Raw genomic sequence first — 22,142 nt, 5'->3', positions numbered from 1 at the left:
CATGGTAATGTATTACGTCCGACTATTAACCACACCCCCATTCTCTGTTTGAGAAAGAACGTTAACCAAAAACGGCAGTTAAAACTGGCTGGAGGGGGCTTTGAAGAGACAGGAGCATCTACAGCTTGTTTCAGACAGAGGCTGATATGAAGGCCTGCATGAAGTTCCGCTGTAAGATTGAAAAAGCTGCCATAGAGGAGACACAGAACTACAATATAGGGTTGGAAAGGCGGTATAATAGGTCTCCTATTGCAGCTGGTAAAGGTGGATCTTTTTGTATATACTGATGGGTAGATATCAATAAAGTTTTATCTTTGTCCATAACAATACTTCCTAACTTATTTGTTGATTATATTTTGTATTAATTATTTGAATCTACAGAGTAACTACAGTTATCAAATACATGTTCCGGAGTAAAAAGTATCGCATTTCCCTCTGAAATGTAGTTGAGGAGAAGTATAAAAAGGAAATAATCAAGTAAAGTACATGTACCTCAAAACTGTATAGTACTTACTGGTCAGTTGTAACTCAGTGTTTCCCTCATGTTAAGAAGATTAAACACTATCTTTGAGTAGAAATTGTAGATTCTATTTGTTCAATGTCCTTCATTTTGTGTTGTTTTTCAGATATACCTACAATATCCACACATTTCATTTTCTTCTGTCTCACACACACACACACACACACACACACACACACCCATCCATCATGCCCATATCCCCTTCTGCTCTTTTGATTAATATCCTCTCTCCACATTTTCATGTTGTTCTCCATTTCAGTCCCGTATTCAGCGTCTCCCCTCTCTGTCTCCATTTCCCTTTCATCATGTTTCACACTCGTCTAACTTGTCCACTTTTCTAATTTGTCATTCACTCTCTCCCTGCTGTCCGCTAACAAATGCACACACTTTTATGCCTATTAATATATATATGTGTGTATATATTTTGTGAGGACGCTCATTGATGTAATGCATTCCCTAGCCCCTTACCCCTTAACCATCAGAACTGAATGCCTAACCCCAACCCTTACCACACCCTTGAGGCCTTACCAGCACTTTTAAATATTTTAACTCTCTTTTAACCTAATCTAAACCTGAGTCTGAACCCTCAAACAGCCCTTTGAAGGTCTGTCCCAAACTGAGGAGCGGCCTAAATGTCCTCACTTTCCATAAAACGTCCTCCCAAGATCTAAAACTCAAATTAGTCCTCACAAAGATTTACATGTAAACCTGCATCCATCCTCTCCACATCATTGCCTTCCATAATAAAGTGTGCTGCTTTTCTAATTACACTGTCAACACACACACACACACACACACACACACACACACACACACACACACACACAGGCTCTCTCCGCTGATCAGATCTCTGCAGTGCTGTGTGACTCTGTGAACCTATGTGGGCTGGTGGGCTTATATAACCTGGCTGACTTCAGCTGAGGTGAACATGCCAGCTGCACTGTGTGTGAAAAAGCCTTATCATGCTGCACTGCTTGCTCACAGTCTCTCTCCAGATGACTGGACTGTAAAATGTGTTTATCAGGACGTGTTTATCCGCTGATGTTCCTTCTGTGCTTATAGACACACAGCTGATCCGTCCGTCCCTGTGCTGTGTGATTACATATCTGTAAAACGATACGCACTGCTCAGGGAAGGAAGTACATGAACATGTTGGTCAATGAGTGCTTCTGCTCTGACTGATTCCAGGCCCCGAGTTAATGTATTTCTATGCTACTTTATACATCTACTCCAATACATTTCTTTAAAAGCTATATATATATATATACTCGCGTGCCCCTCTGTCCCTGTCTCCAGCTCAACTTCTCATTTGGCCCATGCATTTCTTAGGATCTCTCCAGTCATTGTCATTCTCCACCTGTCCACAAGGTGCCCTCAAACTTTCCCACCTGCCCTCATTCTCCAATCACACAGTAACACATCTTTTGCTCTGTCAGTTACCAGATTGTCAATGCTGCTTCTGCCTTTGCTTCCCAGCTTTTGAAACCTGTGACCTGAAGCAAAACAATCTCCCCACAAAGATCCATTTAGTAGCTGTTCAGGAGCTTTTGATTGTCCGGTCTTCCTCAGCAGATGGACCCAACTATCATGGAAAGCTGTCCAACTGGTGGTTCCACAATTTACACTCCCAAATTGTCACATATAGTCGCTTGGTTAAGACCACTTGGTTTCCCTTTTTCACGCCCTGGGTGCCATTTTTGGTTGTGTAGTCATGTTAACATCAATAAATATGCAACGTCTGGTTAGACTTTTGAGATAAAATTATTGTTTATCATTGTGAAACATCGCAATTTGGTTACGTTTAGGCACCGAAAGTACTTGGTTAGGTTTAGGAAAAGATCATGGTTTGGGTTAAAATAGCAAAATTACGTTTGTCACTTAACTTGCGCAGATTAAGTAATATTACTTGTTTAACTTAGTTTACTCGCGTAACTTAAATGAAAACATTCACTTTAAACTTTTTGTTTCACACGGGAAACAAACGTTGAAATTCCGGTTTCTTGCCCACCAGTCCAACGCAACCACCTCCCGACTTTTTCAGATTTTTCTTTTAAATATCCTACTCCTATCGTTAGCGTTCAAAAGTGACGCTACAGGGATTCCCCTGACGCAAATGTGTCTTGAGCATGCGTCCATCTGTGATGATGTGGGAGTGAGAATGTGTTTATTTCCATTGTCAAGAATGAACTTGAGAAGTAAATGAATCTTTTTTGGTTCGTTTGACAAAACACACCAAAGTTCTCAAAGACAGCAGTGTTTAACACAAGCAGCATCAACTTAGATCGGTAAATGTCTGGTCAAAGAATATAAACAAGACCTCACAAAAACCTGACTTGGTACTTGTTAGACATTTTGGTCAGCACCCAGGAAATATTGAGTTTCAAGATCTAGCCAAACATTTTGGTTTGTCTGCAATCATCTGAGCTTGTTGGACTCAGGCAATGATACTGGTGAGCAAGGTATTATCATTAAACTCACACAAATAAAACACAGGTAACTTTGTTTTCCTTTAAGAGAAAACACATTCTTTTAAATCATGTAGCTGCTGTAAACTTTCACAGTAACAAGACTTCAGTTTGCATGTAAAGCCTCCGAATCCTCCTGTGACTTGTTAACATGAATATCAGCATATGGCCTTTTAGCCCGGGTGAGGTTTGAGCAGCTGGTTTGCATGACAGTTCAGTGACAGGCATATGGTCATGCCGGCATATTAGGCTACACACAAATAAATAAAACAATTAGACATGTTAATTCTTGAGTTTCTGAACTTTGGGAATTTGGTCTGGAGTGGAGCAGCCGTAAAACTTCTAAGTTAGACTGACTGTCCCATAACTGCAGCGTTCACTGGTTTGATCTGAGCAGCTGCATCTTGTTTTGTCACAGTCAGTCGAATTTTATTTTCTACACAGATGAATGAAATGTCGTTCCTCTCGGGGGCTGAGGCACAGAAACAACAACAAGGATGACACAAACAATAAAGGAAAAGAAATAACCAATAAAGCCAATCCTGAAGAAGCCTGCTGTGTATAAAAAGCGCACGTTCAACTGGACATAATGCTATTAAATATTATATAAACACCCATCGTTAGTTGGTCCCAGCCCTTGGGCTTTACTCCGGTACTGGCTGAGTAAATCTGGTACCGGGCCACAGAGAAAATATATGACTAAATAATAATTCTAAAACTTTACAGGCTGTTTTTGCAGGAACTTGGCACAGCGTGTAATGTAGTGTTCTTCATCACTCCTGTCACGTCCACAACAACATTATATTGATTTTAAATTAAATACAGGTCATGAGTATGCGAGGTAAACAGTTCCTCATCACCATATTCAAGCATTTAGTAGTACATGAAATCTGTGCGAGGACCTGTGTGTTGCTGAGAGGTCTATAAATGTTATTGTATATAAGTAACCACAACAAACACAGAATGAATGGTTTCTGTTTAGCTTCAATTTTATGGTTGGCTCTTTTCTATCATATTTTCTAAATCTGTATCAAGACTTGTGTGCTGGGAGGCCAAAGAGAGAGCACACCTAAAGCAAATCTTAAACATGCATGAATGGAACCCACAAATGTCTGACCCAAGTTGGCTGTTCAGCAACAGAATGATCAATATAATAACAGTCCTCGGTGCAAAAGAGGTTGGAAACGCCAGTCCTGACTGAATGTGTATGATTTGAAAATATCTGACTTTTGTGACTCCAAGTATGGAAGTACAGATCTGACCTGGGGACTACACACTGAGGCTAAAACAACAATGATAATTTTCGCAATATATTTTTCCTCTATTACAGTATAACAAATGTTCAATAAATGTTTTATTTAATTCATTTAAATCATGAACAAATAAGCACTTAATTTTTCTATTAAATTAATTTTGTTGAGGACTGAAAATAGATTTGTGATGGCAGTGATCCTTGGCATCACGTGTTTGTCATGTCATTACCTTAAAGAGTAGTTTGAAACCACAGTTAACCATCAGGTTTCTTCAGCTTTCAGTCAAGAGCTAAAATCTGCCTTTAAACTAAAGAAATAATGATTTGACATTTATTCGGATAAAACTTGATATCAAATGATATGAAACTTCTTATTGTGACAAAATTTTTGGCCCAGCCCTACTACACACATTGTGTGTAATTTTATAATAATAATAATAAAAATGTACACAAAGGAGCTTTAAATTATGAAATAATAGCAAAATAAATACATGAAACAACAACAAAATGTGTGATATCATTAAAATGATCAGTGGGGATAAAAGAACTGTAAGTCTCCGCGCCCTCTTGCTCTGATTTCACATACCGTGAACTCTCTGAGGTTTTCACATTTGTGCGTTTCCTCCCCATGCGGCTGGCCTCTCCTACACAGCTTGTTGTGGAGCCACATGAGCAGGTACCAGATGGACTTGGGGCTGGGGATGATGTTGAACGGAGGCGGCAGCGTGCCGCCCTCGTCAAAGTAACTCATCCACAGCTTGGTGCGGGCAAACTTCCACTCGATGTCGGCGTGGTCCTGTAGGAAAAAACAGAAGACAGCTTGTTGAATCTACAAGGTCATGTCACAATGTGAGAGGTGATCTTTCTTGTTTTAAATGAAATCTGGTGAAGCAATTACAGAGACATAATGCTTAATAGATGTTACTAAGCTGTTCATTTAGAACAAGTGCAGACTACAAGACTTTCAGATAAGATACTGACTACAAGATCGTTCCTGTTGGACCGAAATTCTCATATAAAGCATTCGAATAACGACAATCTCACACAAATTAAGTCCAGTAGCCAAGTAAAAAACCCATTTCACGTAACTTCCTACAACAGCTCTTGTGGTAAATTAAGTCTTATGTCCGTTTCCACAGCACTCTTTTTCCTTCTGTACAACAGCAGTCATCACTTTTCTCCCTGATTGCTTTTAAGCTACAACATCAACAAAACTGAACACTTCCTTTTTTTCACATTTAAATCTTATATATATATATATATATATATATAAAGGGATGACTGCAAGAAAATTCAATGACAGTATTTTAGTTGAAATGATCTAATTTACAACGAAAACAGAGAAAAGCAGTAGATTCTCACGTTGGAGAAGCTGGAACCTGCAAATCCTTGGGAAATTTACTGGATAAAGAGAATTAAATGTTGAGACTCACAGCGATGAGTTGGTAGGAGTTGTTCATCATGGCGATGAGCATGTTGAGCAGAACCACCAGCGAGATGACATTGTACGTCCCAAACATGGTCGCCCCAATGAACTCTGTGAACTCGTGCCGGGCTTTCACGTTGGTGACGTACAGGTTCAGCAGCCCGAATATCGACCAGAACAGAGACTGAAGAGTCTCAAATAACCTGAGGAACAAGAGACACTTTTTGTTTCCTTTCTAAAAGCACTCAGACACAGACAATAAAAGGACAACAAAGTCAGACATTAATTATGAATCAGACCTCAGAGAGGAAAACACAACTTAATGTGACACATACAAATAACTTTTTGAGTTAGAGTAGAGTTGTTACAGTACTTAGTTCACAGTGATTTTTTGAGTTTAAGATACACACTTCATGTTTCTTCATCTTTCTCAGGGTGTCTTCATGAGCAATCAACGAATTTAAGTTGATGAACCATTTCATAGACATTCAAATGATCACAGACGATGAGGCTGACATCAGGTTATTTGTACGTGACTCAAACCAAAAACAAGAAACAGTGATTACACGTCTTTCACACGTTAAGATGTGTCAGACAGAAGTTCCCTGTGTCTGTAAATCTGGGCAGAACAAACTAAACTCTGACGCTCATTTTCATGTGTCACGTCTCTCTAACTGGTATGAAGACCAGAGAAGGTAAACAGCAAACAGAAGCAGATGATTGCCTCTCACTCAGCTCAAGTCACAAGACAGTTTACAAGATTGGTCACGACTCCCTCAATCATCAAAATCCCTTTGATTGGAGGATGACAGATTACCAAAACTTTAAAGGAGCTACTTGCAAATTTGTAATACATGTGTCTTTTCCAGTATGAGTGTTGCTTATTCCACTGAGTAGTTGCTGGAGTTGAGGAAATATCCATGTTCAGGTATAAATAAATGTTGAGTAGAAAACCTTCAGGAGGAGTCAGGCAGATATGAAATGATATGAGACGTATCCTTGTGCAGTTAAACCTAAAAATGTATTTACTGCTTGATTTAAACTCAAAAAACTCACAACTGTGACACTTCCATCCAGCTCCTCTGTGAAAGAGGAGCTGGATGGAAGTGTCTTAGTGGTGTTGAACTAACACTACTTGGCACTTGATGGCACCAAAATGTGCATCTGGATGGTAACACACATACATGCCGGGGCAGGAAAACAGAGAGATCCATAGGCACTACAGAATATACCTACAGCAACACGTTTTAATGCAGTTTATGTCTCACCCCAGACACAAACTGTTTCAGACTCTCCCCTCTGGCAAGAGGATGCGGTCCATCCGTAACAAAACCTCTCGCCACAAAAACAGCTTCTTCCCGTCTGCAGTTAGCCTCATCAACATCCCTCACTGACACTCCCCCATTTCAAATAATACAAATGTCTCTGCACACGTAATTATAATTTTTATAATGTAATATTTAATTTCATATCATGCACAAACCTGACACATTGCAGATATTTGTTGTTAGTTGTTGTTGTTTTATTTTTTATATTGTCAATTTATATATTTATGTACACAATATCCATATCCATACCAAGGCATAAGTAATGCACGTGTAAATATCTGCCACAATGTTCTTTCTCTGCAAATAGTTGTATTATTTTTCTCTATTCTTTTATTATTCTTATTTAACTTGCATTTGTTTATTCCATATTTATATATTTCTACATCTGTTTATGTCAGTTGTATGTTTGTCTACGTGTAACACCTTATCACCAAAGCTAATTCCTCGTATGTGTAAAACACTACTTGGCAACAAAGCTCCTTCAGTGCCAAGGTCACTTAGGTCACCTTCACAGCAACTCTTCTTAGTCCCCTTCTCACGCCTTACAACTAAAGGTGACCGGTCTGTCCCTTATTTTATTTTAATTGTCCTCTCTCACTTTTAATCTGATGTTGTTCTTATTTATTTCCTTTTAGCTTCTTTGAATTTCATTTTTATCGAGTACTCCATATTCCTTTTATTGATGTGTATAAGTGTACTAATGTTTTATTGTGTATTTAGATACACAATGGCATATACTCTTTGTTCATTTGTTAGTCTATACTTGTATTTGTGTGTGTTGTGTTCTTGGAAAGCACTGTTGTTTTTAAATGTGCTATATAAATAAAGCTGACTTGACTAATAAGCTGTAAAATAATTGACCTATATGGACATTTTTCCGGTGAGGACAGGCTGGCACAACTGAGTTTCAAAGTGTACCTAATGTGGACTGGCCACCTCTGACCGATACCTGATCCTTTTCACAGGAGTTCATTAAATCCGACTGTATCATATTTGCTTTTTGAATTGTTGTTGAAATTTGTGGGACAACTTACATTTTTAACAGCCACAAACTGGAATCTAGCACCAGAGTAATTTTTGGACTCTCTCGGTATGTTTCAGCCTCTCTCTCTTATCCATCCTCCTCGTCCCCCTCTCTCTGTCCTCCTTATTTTATTTCCCCTCTCTCCGCTCTGATCTGTCTTCTGTTTCTCTCTATGCGTCTGTTTGTGTGACAGTCACAGTTACAGCGGAGGTTATTGAATTTTTGATGAAGCAACGATTGGCAGAATCCGGACACTACATCACAAGAGAGAAAGAGAAAGGGAGAGAGAGAGGTTTTCGTCTGCAGGGTGTTATATTTGTGCTGCATGAAATATTCAACGTTCCTACATTTATTGTCATTGCAGTGTGTGGTATGAATGTGTGTTGCTATAAGGTGTGTGGGTGTGAATGATCACTACATCACTGAGAGTGTGTGTCTGTATTTACAGCATGTGACTGATGGTGTGAATTTTCTGTATATGTAGATGTGCTTGGAAGTGTGTTTAGGTGTGTGTGTGTGTTACTGTGTGTGCTCGGAGAGCGAGAGACTGAGGCGAGTGTGTAAATGAAGAGAGAGAGAGAGCGAGAGAGAGAGAGGGGGGAATTTAATCAACAATGAATGAAGCAACCAAGCGTGATATTGCGTCGGAGTTATGAAACAAGGATGTGAACGAGATGGACTGAAAAGTGAACAGAATCTCTCTTTAACCTTTCCCCATCAAACACGCTTTAATTAATCTCAAGTATCCGCTAATTAATCATTATCGTCTTCTATTCTTTTATCTTTCCTCTCCTTCTCCCTCGCCTCATAGTTCTTTCTCTCGGTTTTTCCTCGCAGTATTTTTAAATTTTTGTCCTCCTCTCCTTTTATCCCATGTCCTCTCATCTTTGTTTGTAAATATGTAAATGTAAATATTTCAGCTTAAAGGGACTATATGTAAGTTTTTCAATGAAATTAATCAAATTTTCATTGCCTTATTGTCAATGGGCTCAAAACTCACTTATAAATGAAGCACACGCCTGTTTTCTCCGTTTCTTGCATCAGCCAGTATTCTGCTTTTAATGTGAGGTCTCCGGGTCGGATTCAGCCCTGTGCGCGCTCCCGAGCCTCTCTCAGACTACAGTGACAACACAGCAGCTAACGACATGCAGTCCACTGACACCATAAAAGGCTCTACATAAGGATACAAAACAACAATAAAGATACAAAACAACAATAAAGGTTTATGTGCTGAAGCCCATCAGACCAAACAGGTTCAGATGATGTTCAGTAAGAACAAAGTGAGCATTAGTAAAGCTGGAGAAACACAGAGAAAGTCACGTTAGCTCACCGGCTGACGCCAAGCAGTTGCTAATGTTATCCGGTGCAAAGTTATATTACGTTAGCTTTCCACATTACTTCACCAACTAACGCGACCCGTGTTACTATCCTGTGTACCACTGTTGATTTAGCCTGCAAGAAAGGATGTAACGGTAAAAAGCAAATGTGGAGCGATTTGTTTACGTTGTTTAACGTTAGCCTGTAGTGATGCAGGCAGGGGCAGCCAGCTATCGCTATATTAGCTCGGACCTGCCGCAGTCTATGGATTCTACCGATACTCAGGTATATAGCTTCTCCACCTCAATCGCTGTAACTAACATGACCCACATAACATAAAACCATGCAACAAAACGGCCACAACAACCCAGAGGAAGAGCCATCCACTAACATTAGTTACAGTAAAGTTACTCTACTGCGGTCTAACTGTTATAAAGTGTGACACAATCTCGTTATAATATTCAGTCCAGCTCACTAACCGTTTCATTATCATCCAATACATGTAGCTGTGCTGACATTGCTGAGCCTCCGGAGGCAGATTCACAGATAGTAAAGACAGTTACTGAAATGCAGCAGGCGAGCTAACGCTGTAGCACGTCGGCTAAATGCAATAAATGTAACGTTATCATGTAACAAGCATGGATTAGTTCTGCATGCAGCTGACAAAACTATTACTTTAACATTGCAGTGGGAGTTTACCGGAGTTTCCAGCTCTGTCTGTTCTCCCTGTATGTCTATAGCCGCTGTCACTCTGCCTTTTTCCAGGAGTATTGTGCCGATATGCGGCTCGCTGCGCTGAATGAAAGGTACGGCGCCGGTGTTGAGCTGCCTCTGAGACGGGAACGTTGAAGTAACAGAGCCTGAACATGTCTGAGTGAAAAGCCACAGCCTGCATGCTGGTGATCCTGCGTTTATTTCTGTATGAAAGTGGTTGTGTTTTGGATTATGCTCGCTCATGTGTTCAAGCGAGCACGCGTACGAGCACACACCTGGTTGCAATCTTAGAACCTCACCGCTAGTGGCCGCTGAAACATAACGCCCCTTTAACAAGAGGAAATTAACATTTTAAAGGTATTTCTGTTGCTTTTTTCAAAGAAAGCTGTTCTCTCCTCTCCCTTTCCTCTCCTTGTTTGTTTTGTCTCTTCTGCTTCTTTTATCCTCTCATTTCCTCCTGTGTCATCTTCTCTCCTCTCCAATCCTGTCTCATTTCCTTGATTTTTCTCCTCTCAACTTCCTTGTTTCCTACCCTCTTCACTCCACGATTCATCGCATCTCCTCTCGTTTACTCCTCTCATTTCCTTTGCTTTCCTTGTTTCCGTTCCTCTCCTCCTCCACTTTTATCCTCTCATTTTCTTCTCTCCAATCCTTTCAATCCTTTGTCTTTCTTTGTTTTCTCTCCTCTCACCTCCTTGTTTCCTCTCGTTTACTCCTCTCCTCAGCTTTCCTTGTTTCCTTTCCTCTCATTCTCCACTTTGTTTGTCTCCTCTCCAATTCAGCCAATTATCCTTGTTTCCTCCCCTCTCTTCTCCACTCCCTTCCTTAATTCCTCTTTTCTCCTCTCACTTACTCTTCTCTCCTTTCCTTGTTTCCTCTCCTTTCCCCTTTCCCACCTCCTCTTGGATCATCTCCTCTACTGTCCTTGTTTATTTGTCTTTTTTAAAAGTTGAATGGCACAATGTTGTTCTTACAGCTCCAAAATATAATATAAGCCTCTCTATAAATAAATATAAATAGATCATATAAATTATGATGCGTTTTTTGTGCTTTTCAGTTACAGATCATTAGAGGATGTTTTCCATATCAGTCGAGTCTAAAAGTTTGCATTTTTTTAGTTTGTTCTAGTTTAAAAATGTCAATGTTTTCCAAGGAGACAAACAAGTTTTATATAGTCATCAAATGTTCTGTTATCAGTATGAACAGTCTCCTTTTCTCTCATGTCCTCTCCTTTCCTTGTTTCCTCTCTTCCCCATCCTCTCATTGTTTTCTTTATTCTCCTGCCACCTCCTCCAATTATATTCTCTCATTCTCTTTCATTGTTTCCTTTCCTTTCCTCACATTTCCTTGCTTTCCCTATTCTCGTTGTTTCCTTTCCTCTTCCTGTTCTCTCCTCCCATTGTTTTCTCTCCTCTAGTTTCAATGTTTCAATGTCAATTTTTCTCTTCCTTCCCTCTCCTTTACTCCACCAAGCGGAGTCATGAACTGCTCCAGCTGATCCACACAGCCACTCAGTCATTTCACTGTGACTGTTCTGCAGTTGTCTGGGAGGCAGGAGAGAGAGTGTGTGTGTACTAGTGTGTGTTGGTGTGTGACACAGAGACATTGCATGCAGTGTTTCTGTGTGAGAAAACAAAGTGCGAGTTGGCAGCCGGACAGCGTGCAATTAAATCACTCCTATAGTGCTTATCTTGCTTTTGAATATGTTTTTGGTAAATTTGTGAGTGTGTGGTCTTTGCACTAGTGAGTTTAATCCCTGCAGCCTGCTGTGATTATGAACGACTGCAGACACTTTATCGTATGCGGTAACAGTCTATCACTGTGACATGGCTTACCTTTGTTCCTTGCAGGCTTTGTTCCTTTTAAGAGCTTTGCCTTCCACTCCTCTTTTGTCGAGTATAAACATCTCAGCAGCCACATTTGGAATATAGTTAAGACTTTAGATTTGGTATCAGAAGCTTTTCTGCCATATTAAATATGAAAACCTTTTGTTGCTTCCACACCTCTTTAATCTCCCATTCCAAATGTCAATAGCCGATCTCTCGGCCCAGCTACTGCTATCTACTTTGGGTTTTTTTGTGTGACGATGATTTTATCTGCAGTGCCGCAATTTGGTTATGACTGCTGGCCGCAATCATATTTCTTTCTTGTTTTGTTGTCTAAAAACAAAAACAGAAAAAATTGTAAATCCGATATTGCGAATTTGTCTGCAGTCGTTTTTGTGGCTGCCCCTAACCAAACCTTAACCATTAAACTAATTTGTTTTTCAAAAGTGATTTGTAATGGTTTTGAAAGGCACAGACAAATTATATCATCCTACAGATAGAAACGTCAGAGGACATGAACAAAAAAAAATTTTTATTTAACTATTTTATTTGGAGGACTTGTTTTGAAGACAATACGTCTCTACTTTCACTGAAGTAGGATTTTCATTTGAGTATTTTTACACTGATGTACTAATACTTTTACTTAAGTAAAGGATCTGTGTGCTTCTTCAATCACTGCCAACAAGAATTAATATGATTCTGAGCACAACGCAGATATAACCAAATTCTACAAGAGAGAATTGTAATGGCAGAATATTGTTTCTACCTATATTTAATCTTTTATGCATGTTCTTCTGTTGTTTCTATTATTATTATTACTATTATTGTTTATGTCTTATTTATATATATATATATATATTGTTTTTATCTTTAACCTTTCCTTGATATTATACTCATTATATGAGTCTGCCCACATAGGGGTTTAGGTCAGAGCTGTGAGATTGTTTTAGTGTTTTCCTTTCTTGCCGTTCCTCACCTCATATTGAATGTTCATTCAAAGCCTATAGAGGATCTCTGTTCCCCAAAACATACAAACCTAGATTGTTTAAAGGATTATGAATCCCTTTGCTCTGGGCGAGACGCCCAAAGCTGCCCTGTTGTAGTACTTCTCTGTTACTCTGTTCTATTAATACATTATGCAAATAGTTTGTTGTAACTCAATTATTTGCTCAATCCTCCACCAACAATATACAATTTCCATGACAAGACTGAGCCAAATAAACAAAACCAATGTTTAATTTTGCTTTAGTACATAACGTTGCATATATGTACTAAAGCAGGAGGATAACCAAAACAAACACACAGCAGACCATTGAAAACACTCAGTATATCCTACTTTTAGTCTATGATGCAAAAACATCAGTCACACTACAAAACATGACAAATAACATATTTATGACTGACTAACCTGTGGTTCTTGAAAGCAGGGGAAAGTGAATGCACTCAAAGAACATTTTAGATCCCCACTTTATAGTTACAGTTATATAGTGTAGTTATTATGACATTAGAAAAGGTCTATAAGTTGGATTTGGGTGAAATTGCCTCATCTAGTGAATCAGAATCCCAGTAGCACCCATGCTGAGGGAGAAAGACTTAGAGAAGGTGTGCAAATCCCAGAGAGATAGAAAGAGATAATTGTGTGTGTGTGTGTGTGTGTGAAAGAAAATAGACTGGGGTTTGTAGTGCATGAAAGAAAGTGTAGGAATATTTACAGCATTTGTGTGAAGGCAAAAAAGGGAGGGTGAGGTAGAGACTGAGTGAGACAAACACACACACACACAGACAAACACACACACATGCTGCATGCTGTAAAACGATCTAACACATTAATGGTGATAAGTGTGTGTGAAGTACAGATGAGCGAGAAGAGGAGGGAGGAGACGCAAGGCAGAGACACCTGAGCAAAAAGAGGAAATGATCTTGCAAAATAACTCATAAATGTGGATAAGTGTGTTTGACTTACAGAGAGAATGAGCAGGATGCAAACACACACAAAGAGGAAATAATCCCGGCATTGTAAACTCATGAATGTTGATGCAGACTGGGTTGCTCGCAGGGCTGCGATCGCTGTTTTGCATAATACATCTTCACAGCCGTCACCGTGGCGATCTGCATGCTCATTTAGCTTCAGCATGAGGCTGATTTCTTTGCTACAGACTCTGATCTACCAACAAACATGTCAGGGCTGATGTGCAGATGAGAAATCGTGACGTGATCAGCATGATGCCTTTTACTCTTTTTGTTTATTCGAGTCGAGGTTTGCTGAGTCAGCTTGATCTTTTTACAACATTTTAGTGAGGAGGTCGGAGTGGATTTATGTGTGTAGAAACTCATGACTTTGACTCTTTAACCATCTTATGCTGCAAGTCAGCACTGGATTTTTAACCAAAACTACAATGTTTCCCTAGCCTTAAACATGTGCTTTGGGTTGCCACAACTGAATGTTGGTAGTGTTGGGTTTTAAAAAAGTTACAACAAACTTAATGTACTCCAGTGTTTCAGTGCTTTCCTTCAAATGTAAACCTGCAGGATTTTAGGCCAAACGCTTGCATTAGAATGTTGATTAAACCATTGTTTGTATCCTCTTTGAAATGTAAAGAAAACTGACACCTCTTTGTTTAGTGCCAGAAGGACAGTTTTTTGACTGTTTCATTGACACTTAAGATAGGGTGTCAACCATTTTGTAGACAAGCCCTGTTGTTCTCCATGATTAGTTTAGAGCAAAAGACTGTTTATTCCTGTAGATTGAAGGGGGTTTCACGTCTGGGAATTGGCGCTCTTTTGTTTGACCAAAAGTAACATAGAGCAGTAAGGTACACCCTTCCTAATTGGGTGACGAAGAAGTAACCAAACGACCAATGGCTATGGTCCTGAGCCATTTGGAGGAAAAGACCCGCCCACATACCTGGAGGATATTAACAATTCATTTTGTGAGAATCAGGACTGTAAGCTGTAAATCTGAAAAGAGGAACAACTTTCCAGTCCACTGCAGTGTTTTTGTTTTGTTGTTTGTTCTGTAATGCCATCTTTTATTCACCTATTTTTTTATTAAATTTTCTTGTTAATTTTCATCGGATCCAGCCTCTCTTTTCTCAAAATCTGAAAAAAAAACGCAACAGTAGAAAAACATTTGCACAGACATTGGTTAACAGCCGCTATTCCTCCTGGAGTCCACATAAATTAAAAATGTATTTATTATACTACTAAATCAAAAAGGATGCACTCTAAAAAAAAAAAAACATTAGCAGTGAATGTACTACTGTAAATTCTTCATAATTGCCTTGTTCACCTGTCAATGAATCTGGGCAGTATTACATTTTCTTTAAAAAGCTTTATAGTGCAATTTGGCTCATTCTAAGGGAATAAAACACAACAGTTCATTATGTATGGTCTTTATACACCACTGAAAACATAGTTATGTTTATTATATTGCATTCCTGTCAATAGATCCAAGTAAATATTACACACCGGACCTTTAATGTATTTCACTGAAAATGAACAGTTGATTTTTGGTAAGTTTGTGCAATGCAACTTTTCTTTATTTTGCTCTTCTGTTACAGGCAAACATTTCCATTTCAGATTTTGTTTTGCAGCGAAAAAGATTTCTTTGACCAAAAACGTACCGTCAAGGTGTCTGTGAAGGCTCTCAGTCATCCAGGTCATAGTTATCCAATGAAGGTTGAGGTCAAGGGCAACTGCACTTGGTTGAAGATACTAGAATATGTTTCGTCCCTCATCCAAGAGACTTCTTCAGTTCTGACCGACTGGTAGGGAAACTCAGCTATTTAACCTGAAAAATCAGTCAGATATGGAACTCACCCAACCAGAGCAAGACGTTTTGGCCAAAGGATTAAACTTTGCCATCACACCACAACAGTTACCTATAGTGGGGTCTACGCCACCACTTATCCCCCACTTACAATGCTGTCCTTACGTCACTTCCCAGGAAACTCAACAAGCCCAACTTAATGAAACAAGCCCTGAGGCCAACAACCTCTTCGCCTCAGGGGAAGATACCAACGATGGTCGTTGGGTGGTTCTAACAACCATAACGACTGTCGTTGCCACAGCCAGGAACACTAACGAGCCAGCGCTATGATCCTGGCAAACGATCCTACAGAGGTAAAATAGCCAAATTTCCCTACTGATTTCAGAACTGAAGAAGTCTTGGATGAGGGACAAAACATCTGCTAGTATTTTCAACCAAGTTAAGTTGCACTTGACTTTAACATTCTTTGGATGACATACTGATTATACGTTTAACCATTAATATTTGTGTTAACGATCTAAACAGCAGAGAAGCAGCTAAAGTGGGCAACCCAGCAGGGTTTAAGAGGTTTTATACATTTAAAAGAACTTATGTAAAAAACAGACCAGGTGTTTAATGGAGACCTGCGTTTATTTGTGAAAATGCGTTCCCACACCGGGCCAGTAAAGGAGGTAGGAGGCTATTAGGCTAAGGTTTGGGCTATTAATTGAAGTATTACGGTATTCACGCCACCCCAGAGGAAAAATCTTTTGCTCAAAATGGTATTTTCTTTAACTCCTGAGAAAACACTAAGATCTCAATAGTATATCTTTTTGAGATCACTCCAATCTGAATTGTTGCTCCTAAAACCCCTTAGGAGAAAAGGATGAGATGAAGTGAGATTGAGGTTTTGTGACTTGGGTAAAACAGATTGAGATTAAAACTGGATAAATGAAAGTAAGAGATGAGATCTCATCATTGTATCTTTTCGAGTTCATTAATGTCTTGCTTATTGCTCCTAAAAAGCAGTTGTGAGCTGTTTGTGAGCTTTATTGTATCACATTACTATCTGTGCTTGGAGAACCGTGCTGGAGGAGCTGGATTTGAACCCTACTCCTGTTGTTCAAAGGGCAACAACACTGCCGCTGCGCTATCCAGCTAAAATTAATAACAAAGGACTTTTTAAACAGAGTACAATTTTCCTTTACTTAAAGGGGGAGAAATACCATATCTACAATTAAAGTCCTCAAAATTCTACTCAAGTAAAAGGTATTAAAATATTCCATAGTGAATGTACTTAAGTATCAAAAGTAAAAGTGCTCATTCTGTATGACAGATACATGTTGTATCTCAGTTCTTGTGTGCATTAGGTCCTTAATGAATTAATCTGTAAATATCATTTCAAAGTATTGGATGTTCCAGTTATGCTGGCTGTGACCATAACCAATTGGAAAGCATGACATTTGAAAGTGCATTATTTTCAATGTCAAAATTTATTTTATTTTTCTCAGTAACTTGTAACAGATAATTAACAATAAATACAATAAGGATTTGAAATTAAGGGGAGTAAAAGTACAAACCCCCATAAAAATACTAAAGTAAAGTACTTGATTAAAATAACCCCTAAGTCGGATCACTAAGAGAAAACTGAGAAATATCTTGGAGCTTTTTTTCTGATCCACATTTTGGAGACTGAAATCACACTTATTTAAGATATGTAGAGGTCTCATCTTTTGATCAGAGTAAGACAGAGATGAGTTTTTTGCTCCTGAGGCCAATATGAGAAAACTGAGACATATTTGTGAAGAATCATGAGATCCCAGGAGTCATAGCTGAGTTTTCTTTGAGCTCTTTCTCTGACCTCATGGTAAAATGTTCAGGAGACTTAAATTAGACTTATTTAAGATCAGTTAGAGATCTCTTGTTTTGATCAGAGTCAGACATAAATTAGATTTTATATGGTTGTTTCTCCTCAGATGAATTTGAGTGGGAGAAAAGGCCTTTGGTCTCACCTTGGTATTAAAAGCAACTCTTTTGTTTCTAGGAGAAAAGAAGGAAACCACTATGAGATCTCATCTTGGATTTTGCTTTCCTAGACACATTTCACCTGTATGGTAATCTGTACATGTTTATATTTATCTAAAAAATGCACCTTATAGATACAGACACAATAAAAGTTAGAAGTATGATCTGTTGTTTGGGCATCCATTCTCCTCGCAGTGCTATCATTGTTCTTCATTGTGTTTTACTGTAATAGAATCGATCACAAATCTAAAACAAACACATGCCTTCATCAATATATGTGATCACGTCAATACAGCTATTATCTAAAACAAAAAGTTAAAAGTGTGATCTGTTGTTTGGACATCCATTCTCCTCGCAGTGCTATCATTGTCCCGAGTGCTTTACTGTAATGGAGTCGATCACAAGTCAATACACCTATTATCTGAAACAAACCACATGCCTTCTCAATATTCAGCCCATTGACTCGGCTTGGCTGTCACTGCGTCCCTCAGCAAAGACATACTGGATCTGTGCTTTGTGCGTGTTGCAAAGCTGCCATAAGAGCCATAATTCAGACGTGGCCTCTCAATAAGCTAAACCCCCGACTGGCTTTCTGCATTTGCAAATTCGCCCATCTCACGCTAAAAACCCCCCAGCACATTTTATTCTTCACATCTACTGAACGAGCCTGAGCTCCTTCTCGACACCAAAAATCATTTCTATTTCATTATCTGGTGCAACGACGCATAAGAGCAGAGTCTGTGTGGTGTGGTGTGAAAGTTTAAATTATGGTCCACGCAGCACTTCTAGACACCGATTACTTGGACAGGATTTGATTCTCAGGGTGCTGTGTGCAATATAATATTCAGACATCGATCCAGACGCCACTTAAATGGATGTTTGCACAACTGGTGGCTGGTATTATCACAGTTGTAATAGATTAACAGAAGAACATGTTCCTTCCCTTAACCACAAGTGTTAATTTACCATTCAGAGAGAAACAAAAGCAGACCTGACGATGTGCTACAGGCAGGGCCTCCTTAGCGTTGTTTTTCTTGAATGAATTAAAAAAGCAGAAATGTATGGCCATATACAGTAATCTGAATATTTAACAACATACGTGAAATTCAGATTTATGAATGACTATTAAAAACAGGCTTAAGAAACAAGGCTAGTGCTGTTTCTCAATACCAAGTTCGCCAAATTCGGTATTCTGTACTTTAAAGTGACTATATGTAAGCTTTTAATTTAATAATAATAAATCAAATTGTCATTGCCTTATTGTCAGTGGGCTCAAAACTCACTTAGAAATTAAGCACACGCCTGTTTTCTCTGTTGCTTGCATCAGCCACTATTCTGCTTTTAATGTGAGGTCTCTGGGTCGGATTCAGCCCTGTGCGCGCTCCCGAGCCTCTCTCTGACTACAGCGACAACACGGCAGCTAACGACATGCAGTCCACTGACACCATAAAACAACCGGCTCACAGCAAAACATAGACTCCACGTAAGGACACAAAACAACAATAAAGGTTTATGTGCTGAAGCCCATCAGACCAAACATGTTCAGATGATGTCGAGTAAGAACAAAGTGAGCATCAGTAAAGCTGGAGAAACACAGAGAAAGTCACGTTAGCTCGCCAGCTAAGGCCGAGCAGTTGCTAATGTTGTCCGATCGCTTTCCACATTAATTCACCAACTAACGTGACCCATGTTACTTTCCTGTATACCACTGGTATTATGTCAAATCCTGCAAGAACGTAATGTAACGGTAAAAAGCAAATGTGGGACGATTTGTTTACTATCCTATAGTGATGCAGGCAGGGGCAGCCAGCTATCGCTATATTAGCTCGGATCTGCCGCTGTTTGCTTCGCAACGTTCAATTTAGATTTATTGGCTTTTACCGATACTCAGATACACCGCTTCTCCACCTCTCAGTCGCCCTAACTAACATGACCCACATAATATACAACACAGAGGAAGAGACATCCACTAACACTACAGTGAATTTACTTACTGTGGAGTGACACAATTTCGTTATAAATTTCAGTCCAGCTCACTCCCCGTTTCGTTATCATCCAAAACATTTAGCTGTGCTGACATTGGAGAGCCTCCGGTGAAAGATACACAGATAATAAAGATAGTTACTGAAAGCAGCAGGTCGAGCTAACGATGTAGCACGTCGGCTAAATGCAGTAAATGTACTGTGATCATGTAACGGGCATGGATTAGTTCAACCTGCAGCTGATAAAACTATTACCGTAATGTTGCAGTAGACACAAGAACAGCAGTATTATAACTTATAGTTTTCTCCGGGGAAATGCATTCTGGGATATCTGGCTTTGAAAACATGTAGTCTATTAAGATAAACACAACAAAAGAGTTGCTTCTTATTGCATATACTAAAAGTGCTGCATGGGTATAGAAGATTAATTGAAAAGATAAAAAACTGAAAATAATCATCACAAACACTGTTTATTTTATAACAGCTTTAAATACTGTAATACAGAGTACAAAATGTATCTGCATTAGAAACAAAGAGCAAAGAATAAACTATTTTGTCTAAGAAAAAATCCACAATTAAGGTTTACAATTTGATGTAGGCCTATATCAGTTTTGTGCATTTTGGATTAATTGTTTTGCATCTGCATTTCCTCAGAGCTCTGATTGGATTTATGTAAACTCTGACTAACTGGATACGTCCACCTGAAACAAGTATACAGGTCTTTATTTTCCAGATTATTCACATACAAATGCATCTCCTGCTGTCCTACAGGGCATGACTACTTTTATTAAAAAATAGAATTACCTCTGAAAAGGTAGCTGTGATATGATGTGACATAAGGGCAGCCCTGCTAGTAGTAACACCGTGTCCCTTAATCCTGAAGATCTCTGTAATTTTACAGCATTTAAAAGCTCTTTCCTCCTGCCTTTTCTCGGTCTCTGTCTTTTCTAGGATGTATTTATTCATAAACCGAAATATTGGACACAATTTTGGCCATGCCTGGAGGTGGAGGGATTCGCAAAGTTATTACAATTCATCCTGAGGTGGACATAAATGTTAGTTCCAGATTTCATGGTAATACGTCCAATAGTGGCAAAGATATTTCAGTTGAAAGTTGAACGACAAACCGACATTTCCATCCCTGCAACCATGGCAAAATAAACAAATTTTCGAAAAGTGTAGGACTAAACAAAAAGTAGAAACACATATGCTAATTTGACCATCTGCAGATCACAGTTAATTACATTTCACAATCTTTAAAGTCATTTCTAGACCAGGAGGTTCAACATTTTTAGTAATCAGCAGGAGTCATAACGATGATCAACATTAATGTGCAGTACTGTAAAATATTCTATGATATGTCATCATATACCATGATGACATGAAACATATTTGTGTATCAAAGTGTTGCAGTTTTACCTTCATGTTTGTTTTTCACTCCTTTAAAAACTGTTACACACACACACACACACACACACACACACACAGGCATACATGTTATGGTTGGTACTCACGTTGAGAAGGCGTTGTTCTGCCTCTCACATCGGATGCCCTTGCAGTTGTTGAGTTCCTCTGAGGCCTTGGTCTCATAGTAGAAATACAGCTGGTTTAGGCCATTAGCAAAAGCCAGCAGGACCTACACAGTTAATAGATTTAATTTAGCCTTCATTAAATCTTCATACCAACACACATTCTGAGTCCTGGAATAATATCACTAAGCATGGCGAAGTTCATTTAAATCACAGGAATAATGCGGGATAATTCCCAACACCCAATGTATCTAAAGAAGCAAAACTTCAGTACTCATATAAGAAGCCTTTTTCTGGACATAACATTACATCTTGTTGCAAAGATTGACCCCCTGCTGCTCCAAGGCATTTTGAAACATGGCTTTCTTCTCAAACAGGACACAACCACTGCAGCGTTACGTAAAGCTGCTACCGAGTGAGCATGAAGCAATGTGGCTCCTGTGCCCTGGACTGAGTGGGATTGATTTTAACACTTCAGGGAGCTAAACAGTCCTCATGTGGACTGTGGTGTAGGTTAGGAGTTCCCCTGAGACAGAAGTAATGAGTTCTGAACGTAATGAAATGGGCCTGTAATGTCCTTCTACCAACAATGAGGAACTCAGTGTGCTGAGGATTTTCTCACTCTCAATCCTACAATTCGAAAAGATTAAAGTTCTAATAGAAAAGTATCCAGTATATGTACTAAATCTTTATAGTTAATTGTTGGCTTATCACAGTATTTGATACATATTAATTTTGCCAGAGGTTGACTTTTACTGACTTAACTGATTTTCCACGTAGGAAAAAAATGTCCACTCCTCCAATACCACAGCCACTCTGAAACTCACAACTGAATTACCATTACACTTTGATACAAATGCCAAGTGTAAATGTTAGCATGCTAAAAAGCAAAATGTTAGCATGCTACGCTGAATATGCTAGAAATGAGAAAAAATAGCAACACAGGCTGTGTTCGAAACGGGTAAAAATTCTGTCTCAGAAGGTGT

General features: G+C 39.0%; 1 protein-coding gene across 1 annotated transcript in view; it reads right to left on the bottom strand.

The window, feature by feature from the left end:
• The window catches only part of trpc5a (transient receptor potential cation channel, subfamily C, member 5a), a 186,106-nt gene that overhangs the window by 14,245 nt on the left and 149,719 nt on the right, over positions 1-22,142 (bottom strand). The window contains exons 14-15 of the mRNA XM_046064956.1: positions 5,671-5,866; positions 4,824-5,033 (exon numbers count right to left, since the gene is read on the bottom strand). Coding sequence (XP_045920912.1) covers positions 4,824-5,033; positions 5,671-5,866 — 406 coding nt within the window. The remainder of the gene's footprint in view (positions 1-4,823; positions 5,034-5,670; positions 5,867-22,142) is intronic.

Source organism: Micropterus dolomieu, linkage group LG12, assembly GCF_021292245.1.
Source record: "Micropterus dolomieu isolate WLL.071019.BEF.003 ecotype Adirondacks linkage group LG12, ASM2129224v1, whole genome shotgun sequence".
Lineage (NCBI taxonomy): Eukaryota > Metazoa > Chordata > Actinopteri > Centrarchiformes > Centrarchidae > Micropterus > Micropterus dolomieu.
The sequence above is the reverse complement of the archived record's forward strand: the minus strand, read 5'-3'. Positions and strand labels throughout refer to the sequence as shown.